Source organism: Erinaceus europaeus, chromosome 7, assembly GCF_950295315.1.
Source record: "Erinaceus europaeus chromosome 7, mEriEur2.1, whole genome shotgun sequence".
Classification (NCBI taxonomy): domain Eukaryota; kingdom Metazoa; phylum Chordata; class Mammalia; order Eulipotyphla; family Erinaceidae; genus Erinaceus; species Erinaceus europaeus.
In genome coordinates this window covers 93,742,886-93,763,475 of record NC_080168.1, presented here as the reverse complement: position 1 = coordinate 93,763,475, position 20,590 = coordinate 93,742,886, and the positions used below count along the sequence as shown (strand labels likewise).

The following is a 20,590-nucleotide window of genomic DNA, read 5'->3' as shown; positions in this document are numbered from 1 at the left end:
CAAAAGTTAAAGCAATATCATATTTTAGAAACCACATACTGTATTCAAGATTCAGTATTATCATGAGTGTAAAAAATAAAATAAAATTTTACTAATGCATTGCTGTGGCTTTTGGTTCAGTTTTTCCTTTCATTTAAATTAGAGCTTCCTGGGACAGAGGAAAACTTTTGTATAAGGATAATTCCAACTGGATGTGAAGATTAAATATTGCAAATATAAATTATGATCTAAAATGTCAAAATATGGGGCCATAGATGACTAGGAACATAAAAGAACCAAAGTACCAACAATATTAAGCTTTTTCGTTCGTGCAAGTTTCTTTGTGGAGATACAGCTAAAAGCTCTGGATTCTAACAAGTTAAATTGTATTGTTAATTTGTCCCTTTAATATTTCTTTTTTAATTTAATTTTTTAATTTTTTTAAATTATCTTTATTTACTTATTGGATAGAGACAGCCAGAAATTGAGAAGGAAGGGGGTGATAGGGAGGAGAGAGACAGAGAGACACCTGCAGCCCTGCTTCACCACTTGAGAAGCTTTCCCTCTGCAGGTGGGGATGGGGGCTCGAACCCGGGTCCTCGCACACTGTAACATGTGCGCTTAGCCAGGTGCGCCACCGCCCAGCACCCCCTTTAATATTTCTAAATACTGGAGAGATCTTAAATAGTAAAAACAAATAAACAAACAAAACTACAATAAATAGCATACAAAGTGTCACATGTTACAGTGTGCAAGGATCACTGTTCAAGCCCTGGTCCTCATCTCCAGAGGGGAAGCTTCACAACAGTGAAGTAAAGCTGTAGGTGTGTCTCTTTTTCGCTTTATATCTGCCCCTTCTTTATATATATATTATATATAAATATATAAATAGATATATTTATATCTGCCCCTTCTTTTTCAATTTATTTCTGTCTCCATCTATAATAAACAAATAAAAATATATCTTTTTTAAAAGCCCAAAGCAATAGGAGTAAGTTGTTGAGTAATAATTAAATAGCTGAGGAAAAATGTTTGCAAAATACAATACTATTGAAACGTTAAGTTGAAAATTGTAAAAAAAAAAAAAATGACCATTAAAGTACTAAGAGATTAATTTTCTTTTATTTTCTTGTCATCCCCTGGGCTTCAATGCTCTGAGTCAACTTTCTCAGAAAAAGAGAGAGAGAGAGAGAGAGAGATGGAGAGAAGAAAGACACCACAGCACTGAAGCTTTCCTTTGTGGTGGTATTATTAATGTCACTACTGCTACTGCTTGTGCTGCCATAGCGCTTTCATTGTAGCTACAGCCATTATCATGGAGTTCTCTGCCATTATGGTCATTATGATTATAATTTGTGTTGTTATTACCATAGCAGATTTTTCCACTGTAGCTACCACAGTTATGGCTACTGTTAACAACTACTATTGGTACTTTCCCACATCCCCATTTTTACCACTGCTGTTATATGTTGCTAATACATATTATTGGCATGGTGTGTGTGTGTGTGTGTGTGTGTATGTCTAAAGATAGAAAATGCTATCTCTTGCAGTGAAGATTACTGTAAAATTATTTATATGCTATGTTTTGGCTTAACTGCATTTGAAATCTCTACAAGAAAGAATACATTATTTGTAGTTTATTACAAATTAATAGGAACTGAAGAAGCATCAAAGTCTAACATCACCAATACAGCATCCTATTTCATAGTTGACACTACCTCATACCTTCACAAGTAGAAAGGTAACTCCCCAGTGAAGATACATATCTATTTATCTATCTATATCTATATATTCCTCATCACATTATAAGATGATCATGAAGGAAAGGGCAGGGAGATAAAACTTACTTGCTATCTATCTAACTGTGCACTAAGAAACAGATTAATCATTTTACTCACTGACTTACTTCGTTGTTATTTTTATCTTACATCAAACTTTTCCTCATTTATCTTTAAGTTTAAAAATAAGTATTTTTGATAAGAGGAGGGCTCTTTTGTATATCTTAGCCAAGTTCATTCCCAGGAGAATGCCCTAAGGTTGGCCCATAGCTCAGTTCTGAACAATTGCTCTGACATTATCCTGAAAACAATCCCCACACATTCTACTAAGAATAAATAAAGCACAATGGAATAAAACTATCCACCAAGCCTAGGAAACACAGCTATAGTTTAACCAGGAAATCTAAATTTTTTTTTTTCAATATTTTACTTTCTTAGGCTTCTGTTGCCAAGAATTTAGAAAGTGGAAACTCCAGATTCCCCAGTTATTGATTAAGAAGGAATGTGATAATAGCCAGCCTGCCTGGGATTACATATATTAACAATTACCTTTGCAGTACAAGTGGTCTTAATAAAATAGGGACACGAGGGACAGAGGAGATGTGAATAGTTCACCTGGATCGTGCACACGATCCAGGTTAGAGTCTGGCTCCCACAGCACTGGAGGAAGCTTTGATGCTGTGGTGTCTTTCCCTCTCTGTGTCTCAAAATAAAACGTTAGCCTGCAGGGAGTCGGGCTGTAGCGCAGCGGGTTAAGCGCAGGTGGCGCAAAGCACAAGGACCGGCATAAGGATCCCGGTTCGAACCCCGGCTCCCCACCTGCAGGGGAGTCGCTTCACACGCGGTGAAGCAGGTCTGCAGGTGTCTATCTTTCTCTCCTCCTCTCTGTCTTCCCCTCCTCTCTCCATTTCTCTCTGTCCTATCCAACAACGACAACAACAATAACTACAACAATAAAACAACAAGGGCAACAAAAGGGAATAAATAAAAAAAAAGTTAGCCTGCAGAGGTGAATCTCAGGTGATAATAACAAAGAGATCGAGAAAGAGAGTGAAGTGAGGGAATGGGAATGGAAAAACAGAATAAGTTGATATTATTTTTAGAATAATGACTAAGAAACCCTTATTATTTATTCCAAAGCTTTAAGTGTCAGAAGGCTACATATATATTGCGGTCCCTGTTTCAGGCACCAGATGCTGGGCTAGCTTCGCGGGTGGGAGAGAGACGACCAGGGATTCATGGCTGAGCCGGGAACACAGTTCAATCTTTATTGAGCAGGAATGCAGTGTGATCTAGCTATCTCTAATCACAATCTTGTCCTATATATATCTCCTTAGGCGGAAGTGTCAAGTCAGAAGAGGATGTAGGTAGGGTAGGGGTGGGGAGAAGGAAAAAGCTCAAGAACCAGTGGGGATTAAACCAGTGCAGGCAAAACAATGATTATGTAAATAGACCACAGCGGCAAGCAATACAACAGAAGGGGTCTTAGAAGCAGACCAACAATATATGACTTTATGAGTGTTCAGTTTTAAACTTGAGTTGAAATTTAAATACTATGCTTATTACTAGTAGTTTGAGGTGCTTAACATTCTAATGGTATTTTATCTTGTGCAAATCTTTCTGTCTTGGAGGGATAAAGTCATTAGATGCAATAATTAAACCAATATTTCAGGGAGAGAGACATTTGTTTTTTTTTTTAATGATTTCTTTCTTTTCCCTTTTATTGCCCTTTTTAATTGTTGTAGTTATTATTGTTGCTATTGATGTCATAGTTGTTAGATAGGACAGAGATAAATGGAGAGAGGAGGGGAAGACAGAGGGGGGAGAGAAAAATGGACACCTGCAGATCTGCTTCAAGGCCTGTGAAGCGACTCTCCTGCAGGTGGGGAGCCCGGGCTTAGCCCACTGTGATTTCACAATACACTACTCTCTCTCTCTCTCTTACACACACACACACACACACACACCATAAATTTCAATATACAGGACATAAAACCAAGCTTGGGGATTTCTGTCACATACAGAGCTAAACATTTTTTTTTTCTTGGCCATATTACTGTTTCAGTGCACCCCCTAGTGGTCACAGAAGGAAGGATATGTTTAAATTAGAATGATTTGGGTGACCACTTAAATACTGGGTTATCAGAAAAGTCATAGTTGTACCCCTCCTATCCTACGTTTTTACTAATGTTTCCTTTCTTAAATAAATAAAAAAATAAAAAATAAAAGTCGTGACAATTTTTTTGATAGAAAAACACAGAAAAGAAATATGCCATGACTTTAAAAAAACAACCTAGTACTTAGTGAGCATGCCCTCATTGTTCTCAGGTATTTTGTATTTAATAGAAGAACTAACTACTCCAGCAATCTTTCTGGGTACATGCTGTCACAATAGCTGTCCACTAAAACCTTGGACATGATTTACCAAAAAAACAAAAGAATGGCACTGCTTGCACTGGCCTATAGATTGAATCTGGGATATGTCTGGCCACAGGCATTCAAAATGGGCTTCAACATGCTACTATCCTGGCCCCACATCTACAATTTTATCTGAAATATCTATTTTGATTTCTAAATCATCACTTCAAATATAGAATCACTCAATGATATCATGTTTCTTGCCTATGTGTTTATATATGTATATATATTTTGCTGCAATAACAGGTTTAGGGTAGAGTCGTTTGCCATTCTATAAGATTTATATACTAAAAAAAACAACAACAAAAACATAGGACTCATTGCTCACATATAGTGACTGGAGAAATTAAACATTGAGGAAATGTTTAAAAAGCTCCCTGTCCTAGAGCTTTCTGGAACTAAATGAATGTTTTCTGAGTTGCAGCAGATGACTAAGAGTAGCTTTGTTGAGTAAGGATGACTTTTTATTATTCAGTCAATATTTAAAGAACTCCTTATGACACAGGGCAACTAGGAAGCTGAGAAACAAAGATGAATGAGTTGGGGTGGGGAGGAGGAGAGGAGATAATTGTGAGGTCACAGAAGAGGAAAATGGTTACTTATTCATAAAGAGGTTTTGTTTATTCTGTGGCTAGGATTAAGGGGGTGAACTTAATAGTTCAAAAACCAACCAATTTCTGAATTGTATCAAGGAGTCTCAGATGGCTTAGGATCCCTATTTCAAGTATATTCCTTTAGGAATATGTGGGAGCTCTCCCCTGTATTTTTAATGCTTGTCACAGTTCCTTTGGCACAGTATTCTTCCCCTTTTTCCCTGGTACTCATTAAAGTGAGCTTAAATTATTCAGGATCCTACATGGATGCAAGATTCTATCAGGAAAAGGACATTACTTTTTTAAAAAATGTATCTTTATTTATTTATTTAGTATTGGATAGAGACAGAGAATTTTGAGGGGAGTGAAGCAGAGGAGGAGAAAGACAGAAAGACACCTGCAGCCCTGCTTCACCACTCATGAAGCTTTCCCCCTTCAGGTGGGGACCAGGCCTTTGAACCTGGGTCCTTGCACACTGTAGTGTGTGTACTTAACTAGGTGCTCCACCACCTGACCCCAGGACATTACTTTTGAATAGGGAGTTAGTAGTAAATTGTCTTAGGGGTCAAAATCTAACAGAAAATAAAAAGGAAGAGTAAAAGCAATCACTCAGGAGAGGGTACTCACGCCAGCGAAAGGCGAGGGTTTTAAGTGCTTGTGGTACAGCCTGATATCATGGAGGAACTGCCAGAGAGCTGCCCAGACTCTTCCCTCTGGTGGTTAATGAGTCCAGGCTCCCTGCCAGCAGCAGAGGGTGCAGGCTGTAGGTCAAGGGGGAGGTCATGGAAAGCATGTCTCTCTCCCCCTGTTTTTCTTTCCATACAACTAACATAATTTTAAAGATGTGTTCCTTCATTCATGTCAACCTTTAACAAACATTTCTGGAACATGTGGTATTGGCAGGAACTGTGGAACACAGACAGTAGAATGAGGGGAAATCAGAATTGGATTGGGGGGGGGGGTGAGAAGTGACGCAGGCAAAGGGAAGATTTACTCAGGCTTATATTTAAACCTCTGATCTCAAGAAAAACAAATTTAATACTCCTAAATAAATGGGTTGATGTATTGCATTACATATCAGGTAATAATGACTTCACTTGAGATACAATTCTCAAATTATTTGTGGGTTAAAAAAAGTGTCAGAATGAAAATGACTGGGTGTTTGTTGAGCATTGTTAGGAAGCATACAGACGGTGAAAGTGTCCACCTCACTTTTTAATTTCTCAATTTACAGCTCTTTCAGCATGATAGGAAGACCTTCTGTTTAAGTATCTGCCCCAAAAGGTGATATTTCACCTGCCAGACGCTCAAGTACTGTGTTTTTATAAAAGCCAGAGCCAGCTTCTAAATGACTAGTTTCTAACAGTCTTACAGTTTTCCACAAGAGGGCACTATTTACACATGTACTGCAACTAGGCTTCTGGTAGGTGAGCTTCAGAACCATCTTTAAATTACACCCAGATAATCATAATGCTTTTCCAAATAGAAGTGGCAGTGTCATGTTTAGAGTGTACTTACAGAGTTGAAAAACTGTTTAATTTTGCTTAGAATCATCTGCCACAGATGATCTGTATATATATATTTTTTAACCATTTGCTATAGAGGCTACATGTCAATAACTGGGCAAATCTGATCAAGGTAAAAGGTGCCTAATTTCATAGGACAACAATGTTCTTAGAAAATTCACAAAGTGTACTCTGTGGGATCCTGAGCTATAGCTTTCTGACATATTTCAAATAACTCCAAAGGTGAATGTCTCTCTGCCTGCCAGGAAAGAGCTGACATAGTAAGTAAGATTCAAAGCTGGCTTCTCTTAAAATAGGAAGTAAGGAGTACTCTGGGAATTGTCCATGCCTGCCCTGATTAAAATTCTTTTACAAAAAAAAAAAAAGGAATTTCACCTAATTCTGTCAGCTTGTACATCAAGATCTGGGACATGGTCCCTTAGTAATAAACTAAAATCTCATTATAAAAGGCACCACATTTAGTATTCTGCACAATGAAATTTTCATTTGATCATGGGTAGGGACACACAGCTCAAGAATTATACCACAACAAACTCTTCTTTAAGGTCAGGACAATAAGTCAACAGAAAGGCTAGGGGGAACAATCTCGATTCACTCTAAATAGGTCACACTCTACAGAATATCTCTAAGAGCTTCCAGAAGGTAATTCTCCCCCCAATACACACACACACACACACACACACACACACACACACACACACACACACACACGCCGATCCCATCACTAGTGAAAGTAGAAATGGAGACCACTTGGTAAAGTTGGATTAAAGTGTCCAAGATTACATTGCAAGTAAATGGATATAGAAAGGTAAGTGATACAGGCATGTTGGGGAGGCCTTGCTGCCCGAATCACCACCCCAAATCACATGTGTTTTGGGTAGTCTGGTGGAAGATATAGTAGCAAGAGAACCCAATGGGATTCACTTCTATTACTTTGCTGGGAGCCACGAGTGGGGAAAAGGAAGGTAAGCAGAGGAAAGGCGCTCTTATAGTGATTGCTAATAGTCACTTGCAGGTTCACACTCCAGAGATTCATTCAGCTGCAAAGACTGCTTAGAGAGAAGCAAAGTCTGTGTCTGCTAATAAGTAACGGTCAGTTTCTATCTTAGGGGGCAGAATTCTGCTACTTTCCATTCCTTAAGTATAGATCTTGGCTTCCATTTTACTCATCTTGATTCATGTACCTACTGCTAATTTCCTTTTTTTAATTAACCACCCTATTCATGTAGATTTCAAACCTTCTACCTCCATTTTCTTTACCCAATTGTGACTTTTCTTTTTAAGAAAAAAGAATCTCTTCTAATTTTTGTTTTAATCCTTAGAACTCCAAGCCATCTACACAAAAAGATATTATAGTGTCTTTCCTTCTCTCTCTCTCTCTCTCAGGCTCTTCCTATGTGAAAAAGTATGGGAGTCAGGAGGTAGCACAACAGGTTAAGTGCAGGTGGCAGAAAGTGCAAGGACTGGCGTAAAGATCCCAGTTCGAGTTCCCGGGGCTCCCCAACTGCAGGGGAGTCGAAGCAGGTCTGTAGGTGTCTATCTTTCTCTCCCCTTCTCTGTCTTCCTCACCTCTCTCCATTTCTCTCTGTCCTATCCAACAATGATGACAACAATAATAACTACATCATAAAACAGTAAGGGCAACAAAAGGGAATAAATAAATAAATATAAAAAAAGTTGATTCAAAGTAGTGAAACCCAACAGTGACAAAAAAAAGTGCAATCGTGTCTGTGGGGTTAATTGTGAGAGCATGGTAAGAGCATAGGGGAACTCCCATCATAAAGATGGAGGTCTGAAAAGATACCCCACCTGTCAGCCTCTCCCTTCCAGGGGTTGAGCTCAGAGGGAAAAGCTTTCCTGACTCAGTTTCCCCTTGTCAGTCTCCCAAGCATTAGAGGAACCTACACCCCCTAACACTTAACTCATTTCCTTGTTATAAACCAAATGGTTTGCCTGCTTAAAGATCACTATAGTTCACCTGCTGTGATCACACATACTCCACATAGCACCATTCTGCCTTGACCAAAAGGCTCTTCCTTCCTATTTCCTTAAACCCCTCCACTACTTTTATCTAACTCCCCTATCTTCCTCCAAGGCTCCCCCTTGTTTACTTCTCCCTTGTTGACATAATTAACATGTCCTTCATTTCAGAACTCTCCCCTCTAAATTCCTTAGAACCTTCACCATGGGGGTTCTGATCTTCCAAAGCCCACCCTTACCACCACATGTAAAAAATGCCCTTTGTTCCCTTCTGCTACGTAAACCCTTCCTTCTGTACAATAAACAGATCATTTGTGATTAACATGGTCTCCTGGTCTTTTCCTGTTGTTAGCCACTAGAGTTAACATGAGAGGCCAGTACCATGGCTTACTTCTGCTGTGAGGTCCCCCACACGAGTACCAACATGTGTCTATCTTACAAATATAGGAGGAGAAGGCCTAGTGTTCAATGTTAATGGAGGGTTCTTGAGCACGTTGCCAGTGCATCCTCAGTGCTGGACACTCCCATAGAAGTATTTTATTAGGAGCAGATCATAACAAAAGGAGCTGAAAAACCTGAGCCTCTGTATTACCTGGGAGTGGGGTGGATAGCATCCAGTGGTCAGGTGTAAGTTTGTAGCAGACCGTCTACATTTAAATGTCCACTATATCTTTCTTTCTTTGTGGCATTTAACATGTTGTTTTCTCTCCCTAAGTTCCTGTTAATTCACTTGCAAGAGAGACACAAAAGACACCAGTTTAAATGGAGTTGTGAAGAAGGTAGGAGGTACTCCATAAGCACAGTGACTACGTGCAGTCGGTTAGAGGTCAATGCAGTTGCTTTTAGTTTGGTTCTTCTTGACCCATTTCATGGGCAGCAGCTTGGAAGCCTTAGTGAAATGGGCTTAACTATTAATCTGTGTTTGGGCAATACAGAGACCTGCCTGCTGTGCCCTTTAGGGGCAGTTTTCACTTGAGTTTTCTCTATTATTGCCTCCTCTCTTTCGATACCTCCTCAATTACCCTCCTTTTATGTTTTTTTTCTTTTCATTTCTTTTGCTTCCAGGGCTATTGGTGGGGTTCAATGCCTGCACCCTGAACTCACTGCTCTTGGAGGCTACTTTTCTCTTTTGCTTCCCTTGTTGTTTATCGTTGTTGTTATTATTACTGTTATTGCTGTCATTGTTGTTGGATAGGGCAGAGAGAAATCAAAAGAAGGAAGACAGAGAGGGGGAGAGAAAGATAGACACTTGAAGACCTGCTTCACAGCTTCAATGTGACTGCCCCCCCCCCCCCGCAGGTGGGGAGGTGGGGGCTCGAACCTGGATCCTTGTGCCAGTTCTTACAACCTGCTGCGCTGCCACCGGACCCTCCTTTTATTTTTTTTTATGTTGAATTATCCCCTGTGCTCTAGAATAGGAACAACTAGACAAAAGTAAAAACCCAATGAGAGTGAGCACTTGACTCATAATGAAATGGCTATCCACCTCAAGTATGCTGACCCTACCACACACAACTGCCTTTTACTTGAATTAGACTCTGAAAACATTCTGAGAACCAAGGGTGAAATTTATTGAGAGGAGTAACAGTGTGACACTTTAGAATACACCTACTACACAATTCATTGGTTTATTATATATATATTGCTTCCCACTGAATTTAGTAATGTGCTACCATCCCATCAGTCCCAGCTCCCCATTCAAACAAACAACCTAGTACTTGATAGGTGCATAACTCAGGCTAGACTGTTTAGGCTCCAATTCTATTTGTTACCCTAACACCCTTACTCACCTCATCTCCCAGTAACTTACTCTGTGTTATCTGGGCTACAAGTTGTTCTCTCTAAGCATTATTATTCTCACTCTAAGGATGGGAATATTACTTATGTGGCTGGGATTAAATGAGATAATGTATGTAAAAGGTCAATAAATCTTACTGAGTTGCTATTGTTGCTGGTGTTATTTTGAGTGAACTTATGACTGGCTTCTAAATGGTTCACTGTGATGTGCTCTGCTACAGTCCTCCAACTTCCATCTTAAACAAACAAGTTATGATCAATAAAGGTTGCTCAATGTTGTTGCGTCACAGGTTCCATTGGGAAGAACGATATTTATTGGGAGGAGGTCATGTAGTATGAGTTGAATAATCTAGAACGAGTGAGGGGACCCAGCCTATAGACTTAGCTCTGCTATGATTAGCTTTGTGACCTTTGACAAGTGTGGTAATGCTATTGGTGCCACACCTGGATCACTCTTACCTGTCTGGGGCCCTTCCCTCTCCCCCAGTGCAGGCAATACTGCTTCTGAATAGCTCACAGCTGCTTTTCCCTGGAAGCTACCCTCCACTGAGGGGGGTTGCTAAGTCCAGAGATACCTAGGAAACTAAGTCTTCACTATCCCCAGGATCACCTAAAATCAATGGTTAAATGACAAGGGCCACAGATGCCCAGCCCCCATCTTCCTCATGTGAACCACAGTGAACCATATTGGAGGTACCACTACTCCTGCTCCAGCAGCCCTGTAAGACCAGGCTGAGGCCTGATGTCAGCCCAAACTACCTCTTTGTGGCTTCTTTTCTATGCTTCACTCTCCCTCCTGCATTGTCCTTAGACTTCTGGGGGCATTCTTTCAATATAGTGCCAGGGCATTTCACTTAAGACCGAGGAGAGAAGGTTCAGGTTCTCATTTTTCTTCTAGGAAAATAGGGGTCCTGACTATTTTCAGGGGTGCCTCTGTTTCATGAATACAAACTCTATTTCCAGAGCATATTTGCATACTCTGTTTCTTGCTATTTAATCCCACATATTCCATGTTCTTCTCCTATACCTCACAAAGGGTATTTAGTTGATAATGATGAAGTTATTATTTTTTAATTAAAAATTTTGAGTGGGCCTGGGCAGTGGTGGGCCTGGTAAAGTGAATATGTTATCATGAGTAAGGACTGGAGTTCAAATCCCCAGTCCTCCACCTGCAGGGAAGTGGAGTAGTGAGGTAGTGTAGCTATCTCAATTCCTCTCTACCTCTCCCCCTGCCTTCAATCTATCTGTGTCTATCATGGGAAACAATGGCTGCCAGGAGTTGGGAAGTCATGCAGGCACTGAGTCCCAGCAATACACTTGGTGGCAAAAATAAGTAAGTAAGTAAATAAATAAATGGTTGAGTAGTGGTGCACCTAGTTGATTGCACATATTACAATGCACAAGGACCCAGGTTTGAGCCCCCAGTCCCCACTTGAAGGGGGAAAGCTTTGTGAGTGGTGAGGCAGTGTTGCAGATTTCTCTCTTTCTCTCTCTGCCTTCAGGGTTATCATTGGGTTTGGGCTGGCACTATTAATCCACTGCTCCTGGTGGTCATTTTTTTTTTTTTTACTGACTTGGTCAGAGAGAAACTGGGAGGGGGGAGATAGAGGGGGACAGAGACAGAAAGACACCTGCAGACCTGCTTCATTGCTTGTGAAGCAACCCCCTGCAGGTGGGGAGCCAGAGATTGAACTGGGTTTCTCACGCGGGTCCTTGTGCTTCGTGCTATATGAGTTAAACCTAGTGCACCACCACTCAGCTTACTTCTTACCCCTCTCTTTCATCCCCTTCCCTCTCAATTTATGGCTGTCTCTATCCAATAAATAAATAAATAAAGATAAATAATAAATAAATAAAACAATTTCTTTTAAGCATACCAGCAAGATAGTTCATCTGGGAGGGATCCTTCTTTGTCATGACTGATCCAGACTCAAGCCATACCCCACAACACACTATGAAAAGAGAAGTGCTTTGGTGTCTTGCCCTATCTCTCTGTCTGCCTTATTCTTTTTATCTGAAAAGGCTAACTTGGAGTGGTAAAAAGCACTAGTCACAACAAAAATTATTGTATCATCCCCCGGCTCCCCACCTGCAGGGGAGTCGCTTCATGGGCGGTGAAGCAGGTCTGCAGGTGTCTATCTTTCTCTCCCCTCTCTCTCTCTGTCTTCCCCTCCTCTCTCCATTTCTCTCTGTCCTATCCAACAACAAAGCAACGTCAACAACGGCAATAATAACCGCAACGAGGCTGCAACAACTAGGGCAACAAAAAGGGGGAAAAATGGCCTCCAGGAGCGGTGGATTCATGGTGCAGGCACCGAGCCCAGCAATAACCCTGGAGGAAAAAAAAAATTATTGTATCATTTGAATCCTGTAGTGCTTTTCCTCTACAGGGACAAAAGTCAGGACATTCCACCTTGCCAAGAAGAATTTGTAGTAAACAAAAACTTTGACTTTAGATGTAGGAGAGCTACCAGTTTCCTGGCAAAACCTGTCATTTCCATGCTTGACATGTTGCAGGCACGTTTCTAGCTCTGATAGAAATCTCCCAGTCGAGGGCAAATTACAACCTCTAAAAGATCCCTTAAATTCACACTTACTGGTGTCACATCATAATTTTCACAGGGTCAGTGGACACCAATACAAACTCTGTAATGGAATAGTTTAAGACATGCTAATGGATGTTTATTCACTGGGAAACCAAGCAGCCCTTGGGGATCTGTAGAAAACTCTGCTGTGACAGAAAGAAAGCCTTCACTAATGTCATATTCCTACAGGCCCACTCACTGATCACAGAGGAGAATGTAAGTCATGAGAATGCCATGTTGAATGCGTACACCCTTCCTTTCTGGACAGTTCTCTAACTGCCCTGGAGAAAACCCAACAGGGAAATAATACAAATCGACCTGTTGCTTTCCTTTCTATCAAATGGAATTTTAAGAGGGGAAATCTGAAGAAATTTCTATTTACAAGTAGTTGGTTTCAAATTGAAGAAAACATATCATTCAGTTTTTGCCACCAGAGTTTTTGCTGGGGTTCCATAAGTGATTGATTTCACTGTCTCAGTGAGCTGGTCCCTTCCCTTCCTTCCTCTCCCCTCTCCTCTCCTTTCCTCCCCTCTCCTCCCCTCCCTTCCCATATACTCCCCTCCTCTCCCCATCCCTCCTTTTCCCTCCCCTCTTCTCCTCTCCCTCCCTCTCCCCATACCCCCATTCCCTTCATTTTTCATTTCCCTCCCCTCTCCTCTTTCTCTTTTTATATATAGAGAAAAAGGGCTGGGGAGACAACATAGCAGTAATGCAAAAGCCTTTCAAGTCCAAGGCACCAAAGGCCCTAGGTTCAGTCACTATCAGCACCATAAGCCAGAGCTTAGCAGTGCTCTGGTATATATATATATATATATATATATCAGGTGATGATGCAGATGGTTAATCACAGAAGCACACACATTACAGCATGTAAAGACTCAGGTTTAAGCCCCTAGTCCCCACCTGCTGGGGAGGAGCTTCACAAGTGATGAAGCAGTGCTACAGGTGTGTCTATCTTTCTCCCTCTCCTCCTCCACCCCCTCTCAATTTTTCTGTCTCCATCTGATAATAAATTAAAAAATATTCTTTGAGGGGGGAGAGGGAGAGGGGAGAGGAGAGAGGGGTGGGAGAGAGGGAAGAAGGGAGGGAGAGAAAGGGAGAGAGAGAGAGAGAGAGAGAGACTACAGCATTTCTCCTCCACTCAGGAAACTTCCGCCTGTGCAGGTGCTTCTATGTGTGGGCCAGGGGCTCAAACCTGGGTCCTCCATGGCAGAGCGTGCACTCTACCAGATAAGCCATCTTCTGACCCCAAAATGTATCATTCTAAAGTCAGAATGTCATCCTTTCTTTTAAAGAAATGGTATTGGAAAGTTAATGGTTTACAGCATAGTCTTTAACACACAGGCACAGCCTCTCATCTCCCCTTGACTGGTGTCTAGGAGACACACCATGACCCCAAATGCACCATCCTCTTGTCTTTCCTCAGAGTTCTTTGGTTTGGTACAATATGTCACAATCACTCCAAGAGTTCTACTTTATGTCCTCCCTTATTATCCTTTATTCTTAAGTCCCACCTATAAGTGAGATCATTCAGTATTTGTCTTTCTCTTTCTGGTTTATCTCACTCAACATGGTTCTTTCATGTTCTGACTACAATATTGCAGAGGAGACAACTTCATCATTTAACAGTTGTATAATACTCCATTGTGTACACACACTACAGCTGTCTTAGCTATTAATCTGTCATTGGGCATCTGCATTGCTTCCAAGTTTGGCCTATGCAAACCTTTCTTTACTGATCAGTTAGAATCTAGCTGCACACAGTGACTTAGAAATGGACAAGAGGAGGGTTTTTTTTTTTTTTTTTTTTGCTTCCAGGGTTATAGCTCGGTGCCTGTGCCACAATATCATTGCTGTTACTATTGTTAGATAGGACAGAGAGAAAGTGAGAGAGGAGGGGGAGAGAAAGATAAGACACCTGTAGATGTGCTTCACCACTTGCAAAGTGACCCTCCTGCAGGTTAACCTGGTGCCCTACCACCTGGACCCCCCAAGAGGAGGATTTTAGGAGGGCAGAGATGGATCAGAAAAAGAAGAAACAGCTATGGCCTCAGACTGGAGCAGCCAAGTGATATATTAAAATTTTACTTATATCAACATATGCTTATACAATTCTTTTTAAAGTTTTTTATTATATTTATTTTCCCTTTTGTTGATCTTGTTGTTTTTATCGTTGCTGTTGTTATTGATGTTGTCATTGTTGGATAGGACAGAGAGAAATGGAGAGAGGATGGGAAGACAGAGGGGGGAGAGAAAGACAGACACCTGCAGACCTGCTTCATCGTCTGTGACGCTACTCTCCTGCAGGTGGGGAGCCGGGGGCTTGAACCGAGATCCTTCTGCTGGTCCTTGCGCTATGCACCACGTGCACTTAACCGCTGTGCTACCGCCCAACTCCCTGCTTATACAATTCTAATAAAAAGAATATGTTATTTTTCCCCGTATTTCAGGTAAATAAACAGGTTCTAAGGTAGACATAAGGCAGGTGTGGAGCAATATCTGAGCATATTTTCAATTCATGTATTCATCATAGGGTTTTGTTCAGTGGTTAGGATAGCAGATTTCATTTGATATTATTAGTTAAATAACACTAAATAGCAAAACTCATAAATGTATATTTGTGAACAGGATAAAAGAACTATAGGTTGATTGATGGTTTATGCATATTATATGTCAAGTGACTGAATCAGCTGTATCAATTCAGTAAATAGAAGAGCTTGAACAATCCTGGGTTTTAAAAAATGTTCATCCTATGGTACCTTTTCAAGTAAGATGGAACAGATATTATCATATTTTGTAGGTTAGGAAAAGTATACCATAACTTATTTAACTTAAATCATGGTTTTATAAATAGCAGTAGTAGTAGTTCTAGCAGAGAAACTCAGATCTATAGTTGATCTTCAGCCTATTTGCTTCTATGCAAGCTTCTTTTTTATATTTAATTAATTCATTTGCTGAATAGAAGCAGAGAGAAATGATGAGGGAAAGAAGAATGGAGAGGGAGAGAACAAAAGACATTGGCAGCACTTCTTCCCTGCTCATGAAACTTGCCCCTGCAGGTGGGGACTGAGTGCTTGAACTCAGGTCACTGTGCATTGTAAGAAGTGTGTTCCACCAGGTGTGTCAAGCTTCTTTAGGTCAATTTCTGCATGCCACAAATATGAAGGAAAGTTAATTAATTACTTAACTCTGTAGTGCTTTCCAAGCTTATACTACATAATGGGATTATATTAATAGGAACTGGGAGAGAGACCAGAGCATCTTGAACCTGTAGTTTCTTTTAAGATTCTTTTTTCAAAAAAGATTTTATTTATTTATTCATGAGAGATGATAGGAGAGAGAGAAAGAACCAGACATCACTCTAGTACATGTGCTGCCAGGGACTGAACTTGGGACCTCATGCTTGAGAGTCCAAAGCCTTATTCACTGTGCCACCTCCCGGACCACTAAGATTCTTTTTTTTAAAACAAAGTTTGTTTTTTTTAAATATTTTACTTCTTTGTTATTGGGTAGAGACACAGAGAAATTGAGAGGGAAGGGAAGACAGGAAAAGAGACATAGAGACACCTGCAGCACTGCTTCACCAGTCATAAAGCTTTCCTTCTGCAGGTGGGGACCAGGGTCTTGAACCTGGGTTCTTGAGCATTGTAACGTGTATGCTTAACCAGGAGTGCCACTGCCTGGCCCACACCCCAAACCTTGTCTGCTAAATTCTTACCTTTAGGTTTCTGATTATTAAACAATTTGTTCTGTTTTATATCGTAATGGTTTTTAGCCACCAAGTCACAGATGCTACCATGACAACAACCTGACTTCCCTGGGTAGATGATCTCATCAATGTGTACTGGAACTTCACCTCCCAAGAGTCTTATCCCATCAAGGAAAGATAGAAAAGGCTGGGGATATGGATTGACTGGTCAACATCCATATCCAATGGAGAAGCAGTTATAGATGTGTCCACCTTCCACACCCCATAAAGATCTTTGGTCCATACTCCCAGAGGGATAAAGAACAGGGAATCTTTCAATGGAGGGGATGGGATACAGAACTATAGTGGTGGGAATTGTATGTAATTGTACCACTCTTATCCCACAATCTTGTCAATCATTATTAAGTCACTAATAAAATAAATTATAAAAAGATTTTCATCAGCTGATTAAGGAACAGGATGAACCCACTTAAAAGAAACTCTTAATCCTTTTCTGAGTTTTTGAAAGGAAACCATCCCTGGAGTAGAGGTATACAGGAAAGTGCAGAGGTGTTAATGTTGGTCTGCTTCTAATTCTGCTTCTAAGACCCCTTCTGATCATCACGTTAGGTTCGCTTGCATTACTTAATGCTGTGGTCTATTTACATAATCATTGTTTTGTTTGAGACCCACACTGGTTTAATCCCCACTGGTTCAAGCTCTTTTTCCACCCTGCCACCTCTCCTAGTCACATCCTGTTTTCCACCATTTAATCCCCACTGGTTTGCGTGCTTTTTCCTTCTCCCCACACCCTATCCTACATACTTCCTCTTCTGACCTGACACTTCCACCTCAGGAGATATAAAGGACAGGATTTTCTAATGAATAGAGATTATTAGATAGATTGCACTGCATTCCTGCTCATCAATAAAAATTGAACTGCATTCCCAGCTCAGCCATGAGTCCCTGGTCGTCTGTCTCCCGCCCGTGAAGCTAGCCCAGCATGTTAACATCACTAGAGGTATGGATTTCTGTAGATGACCCATGGCAAGAGGTAAAAGAGAGATGGATATAAGGAAGACATAGAAGGAGCAGGTGACCAAAGAGGTGAACGCTGGCAGGAATATAACACGCTGGGGAGAATGACTGGATGGAGGAGGAGTTGAGGAGACAGTAGAACAGGGAAAGATACTGGAGGACATTTAAGGCTCAGTCAGGAGCTCTGTGCACTGTCTGTCATTACTGGTACTTCACTGCTCCAGGCTGACTTTTTCAGATAGAAAGATCAAGGCAGGGATAAAAAGATAGAGGAAGAGAAGGAAAGATATCACAGCATGAAATCTTCCTCAGTTGTGGGAGAGGCCTGGGTCACCTGCAGAAAAAAAACAGTATACTATCCAAGTGAGCTATATTGCTGGCCTGACCTTGTATAATTTTTAATTTTCTAGGAATATTCTTTGTACTTGAATTATCATGTACATTTAGTTCCTGCATTTCTTTTATGATTTTATTTATAGAGGACAATGAAAAGGAGAGAAAGAGGCCAGAGCATGATTCAACATTGGTATATGGAGCAAAAATGATTTAACTTGGGCCCTCAGGCATGCAAGTACACTGGGCCAAGATATGGAAACAATCCTTGTGTCCAACTGTTAGATGAAGAGATATGGGGGATACAGTATACATTTGAGGGAGATTTACCCCTGAGACAACTACAAATTTATATATATATATATATATACACATATATATATAACATTAAAATATGTCATGACTTTTCAGACAACCTAGTATATAAATATAAGTATTATTATGTTTTTTAAACCAGAGCACATTTCAGCATTGGCTATAGGTATGTTGTTGTGTATTGAACCTTGGACCTTGGGGACTTAGACATGAATGTCTTTTGCTTAATTATTATGCTATCTCCTCGAGTTGGGTCCTCTATAGTATTTAAAAATCATACACTCTTAAATCAAAACTATTAAAACAAACCCAAAGCCAAAAGGGAACCTATTTTTATACTGAGGGACTAGCATTAGCAAAAAGGGTACAGTTGAAAATAGTGGGGGGGGGGGGGGAGACTGATGGTGTGAATTATCAGGCCTGGGAGAAAGTAACCTGAGGTCCATATGGAGGTGTGCATATGATAAAAACATAAATGTGTTCTAAAAATCCACCTTAGGGAACTAAAAATGACAGGGATAGTGAAAACAGGGAATTAGCTCTTCATTTGAATTTTTTTGTACCTTATAGTTTTCATATGTTGGACTTGCTTTGAATGAAAACATATCAGTATCAGTGCCTCACAAAGGTAATATACAAAGATAATATAGTGGGCATAATATATGTAATACATACAAAGATAATATAGTGGGTCTTGAAATATGCAATGTTCACCTTGCTCAAAGCAATCAGGGAAAACTTTATAGACTATTAATTTGTGGTATGAACTCCTCCTACATTAATTCAAATAGTGGGCACTACATTAAGTTCATTCCCAGTTCTATCTAGTAGAGTTTTAATTACAACTAAACAAAATAGTGTTATGCTAGGTCAGTTGCTCTCAAGGCATTCTATACACGGTTTCAGAAATGTTCTTACAGTTGAAGATGCTCCTTGTTTGGGTCTACACCAGCTTAAGAGGATCAGATAGAACTAGAAAATATTATAAAATAGCTAGACTCTCTTAAGGGACAAGAAAGACTATTTCCTCTTGCTGTCTATTTGATGGTGCACAATTCTACCTAATGTGGCAATCAGTTGGTGACTGTTCTAACAACACAGAAACCAGCAATATGCATAGGATCCAGAACAAACTCTCACCTTTCCTGAAGTCCTATGGGTTTCATTTTGAATGGAGAAGGGCACACAGAGGTGGTTGCTTTGATCTCAGGAGGGTATCGACCTTGAGGGTCCACCACCACATTCAGCACCTTGGGCGCCTGCTCAGGCTGGACCATGCTGTGGCCTATCTTTACCTCTGACTGTGCTGGCTGTAATGTTATGGGTGACAGATGGATCTCTTGATTTTTCTCTTTATCTTGTCTCAAGGAAAGCTGGAACTTTTCTTTTAATCGATAGAGAATCTATAAAAGGAGAGGTAAAAGGTTCCTGTCACATATTTTCACATTCAACAACCAAGTATGATCTCCACCCCACCTAGAAGGCAAACTGATAAAAGCATTTACTGGTAACACCAGTGTTGTGACATTGACACATTTTTCAAGGGATATTCTTGGTATATTGAGTTATGGTGCACAAATATATTATTTATGCACATGGGATTATTCCCCGCCCCCAAATACCCTAAAGTAAGTTTGGCTAATTTCATAAAATGTCATGTTATTTTCAGCATCCTTAAGTGACAAGTCTTTTTACCCATACTGCAACTACTTGATAAATTATAGCATAGAAAATGCTGATGATGAATACCCTTACTCAAATTACTGATTATGAATGGTGAATATTGTAATTTAGTGTGTCTTCAATTTACACAACCCTCATAAGATATGTTGCTACCATCATGCAAAAACAAAAGTACAATAATCTCACACTAGAACACAACCCATCAGATGAGCTTAACACAGAACTTCTAAAAGATGACACAACTGAATTTAAGGTAGAGTAGCTTTACTCTTTTTAACTTTAGGCAGGTTATTTCCTGAAAGGAGCAAAGAAACATCTTCACAAAAATGTATTTAATAGCATAAAAAGTATATGTTACATATTCAAAGAATTTCTTATCTAGACATAATATGTATTATCAAAACATTTGTTTACACTGGGATCTTGGGGAAGCACATTTTGAAAGTGGAAATGAATTGACAAGCCAATGCTGATCTTCTCAGTAGTTCTGACAGGTGACTTTATGGTTATATCAGGCAAAGTAAGTTCCAGTCCAAAGTCCTTTATGTACCATTCATGAGTGTATGTTCTTGAGAAGGAACCTTTGTCACATAGTTTGGTCATCTTATCATGTCATCTTTGGTTATAGGTCAATGTTTTGATCTGTCTTTATATAGTAAGTGTACAGACTTACTTCTACATCTTTCATTAGGGAAAAACAGAACTTGGAGAATGTACAATCACTATAAAACCCTGTTTAAAATGCTCAAAAAAAAAAAAGGCTGGTCTATATGAAAAGATGTGGAAAATGTTGAAGAGGTGGGTTAAACATAGGACAGTGGGTATGTAATCAAGCTCCAGGCCACAATTCTCCACTGACAGTTTTGCCTTTCAGGGG

At 40.1% G+C, this 20,590-nt stretch overlaps 1 protein-coding gene across 3 annotated transcripts in view; it reads right to left on the bottom strand.

Moving 5' to 3' along the window:
- Positions 1 to 20,590, bottom strand: part of PTPRR (protein tyrosine phosphatase receptor type R) — a 302,321-nt gene that overhangs the window by 103,378 nt on the left and 178,353 nt on the right. For all 3 annotated transcript variants that reach the window (XM_007530107.2, XM_007530111.3, XM_060194938.1), the window contains one exon: positions 19,171 to 19,433. In XM_007530107.2, the coding sequence (XP_007530169.1) occupies positions 19,171 to 19,433 (263 nt within the window). The remainder of the gene's footprint in view (positions 1 to 19,170; positions 19,434 to 20,590) is intronic.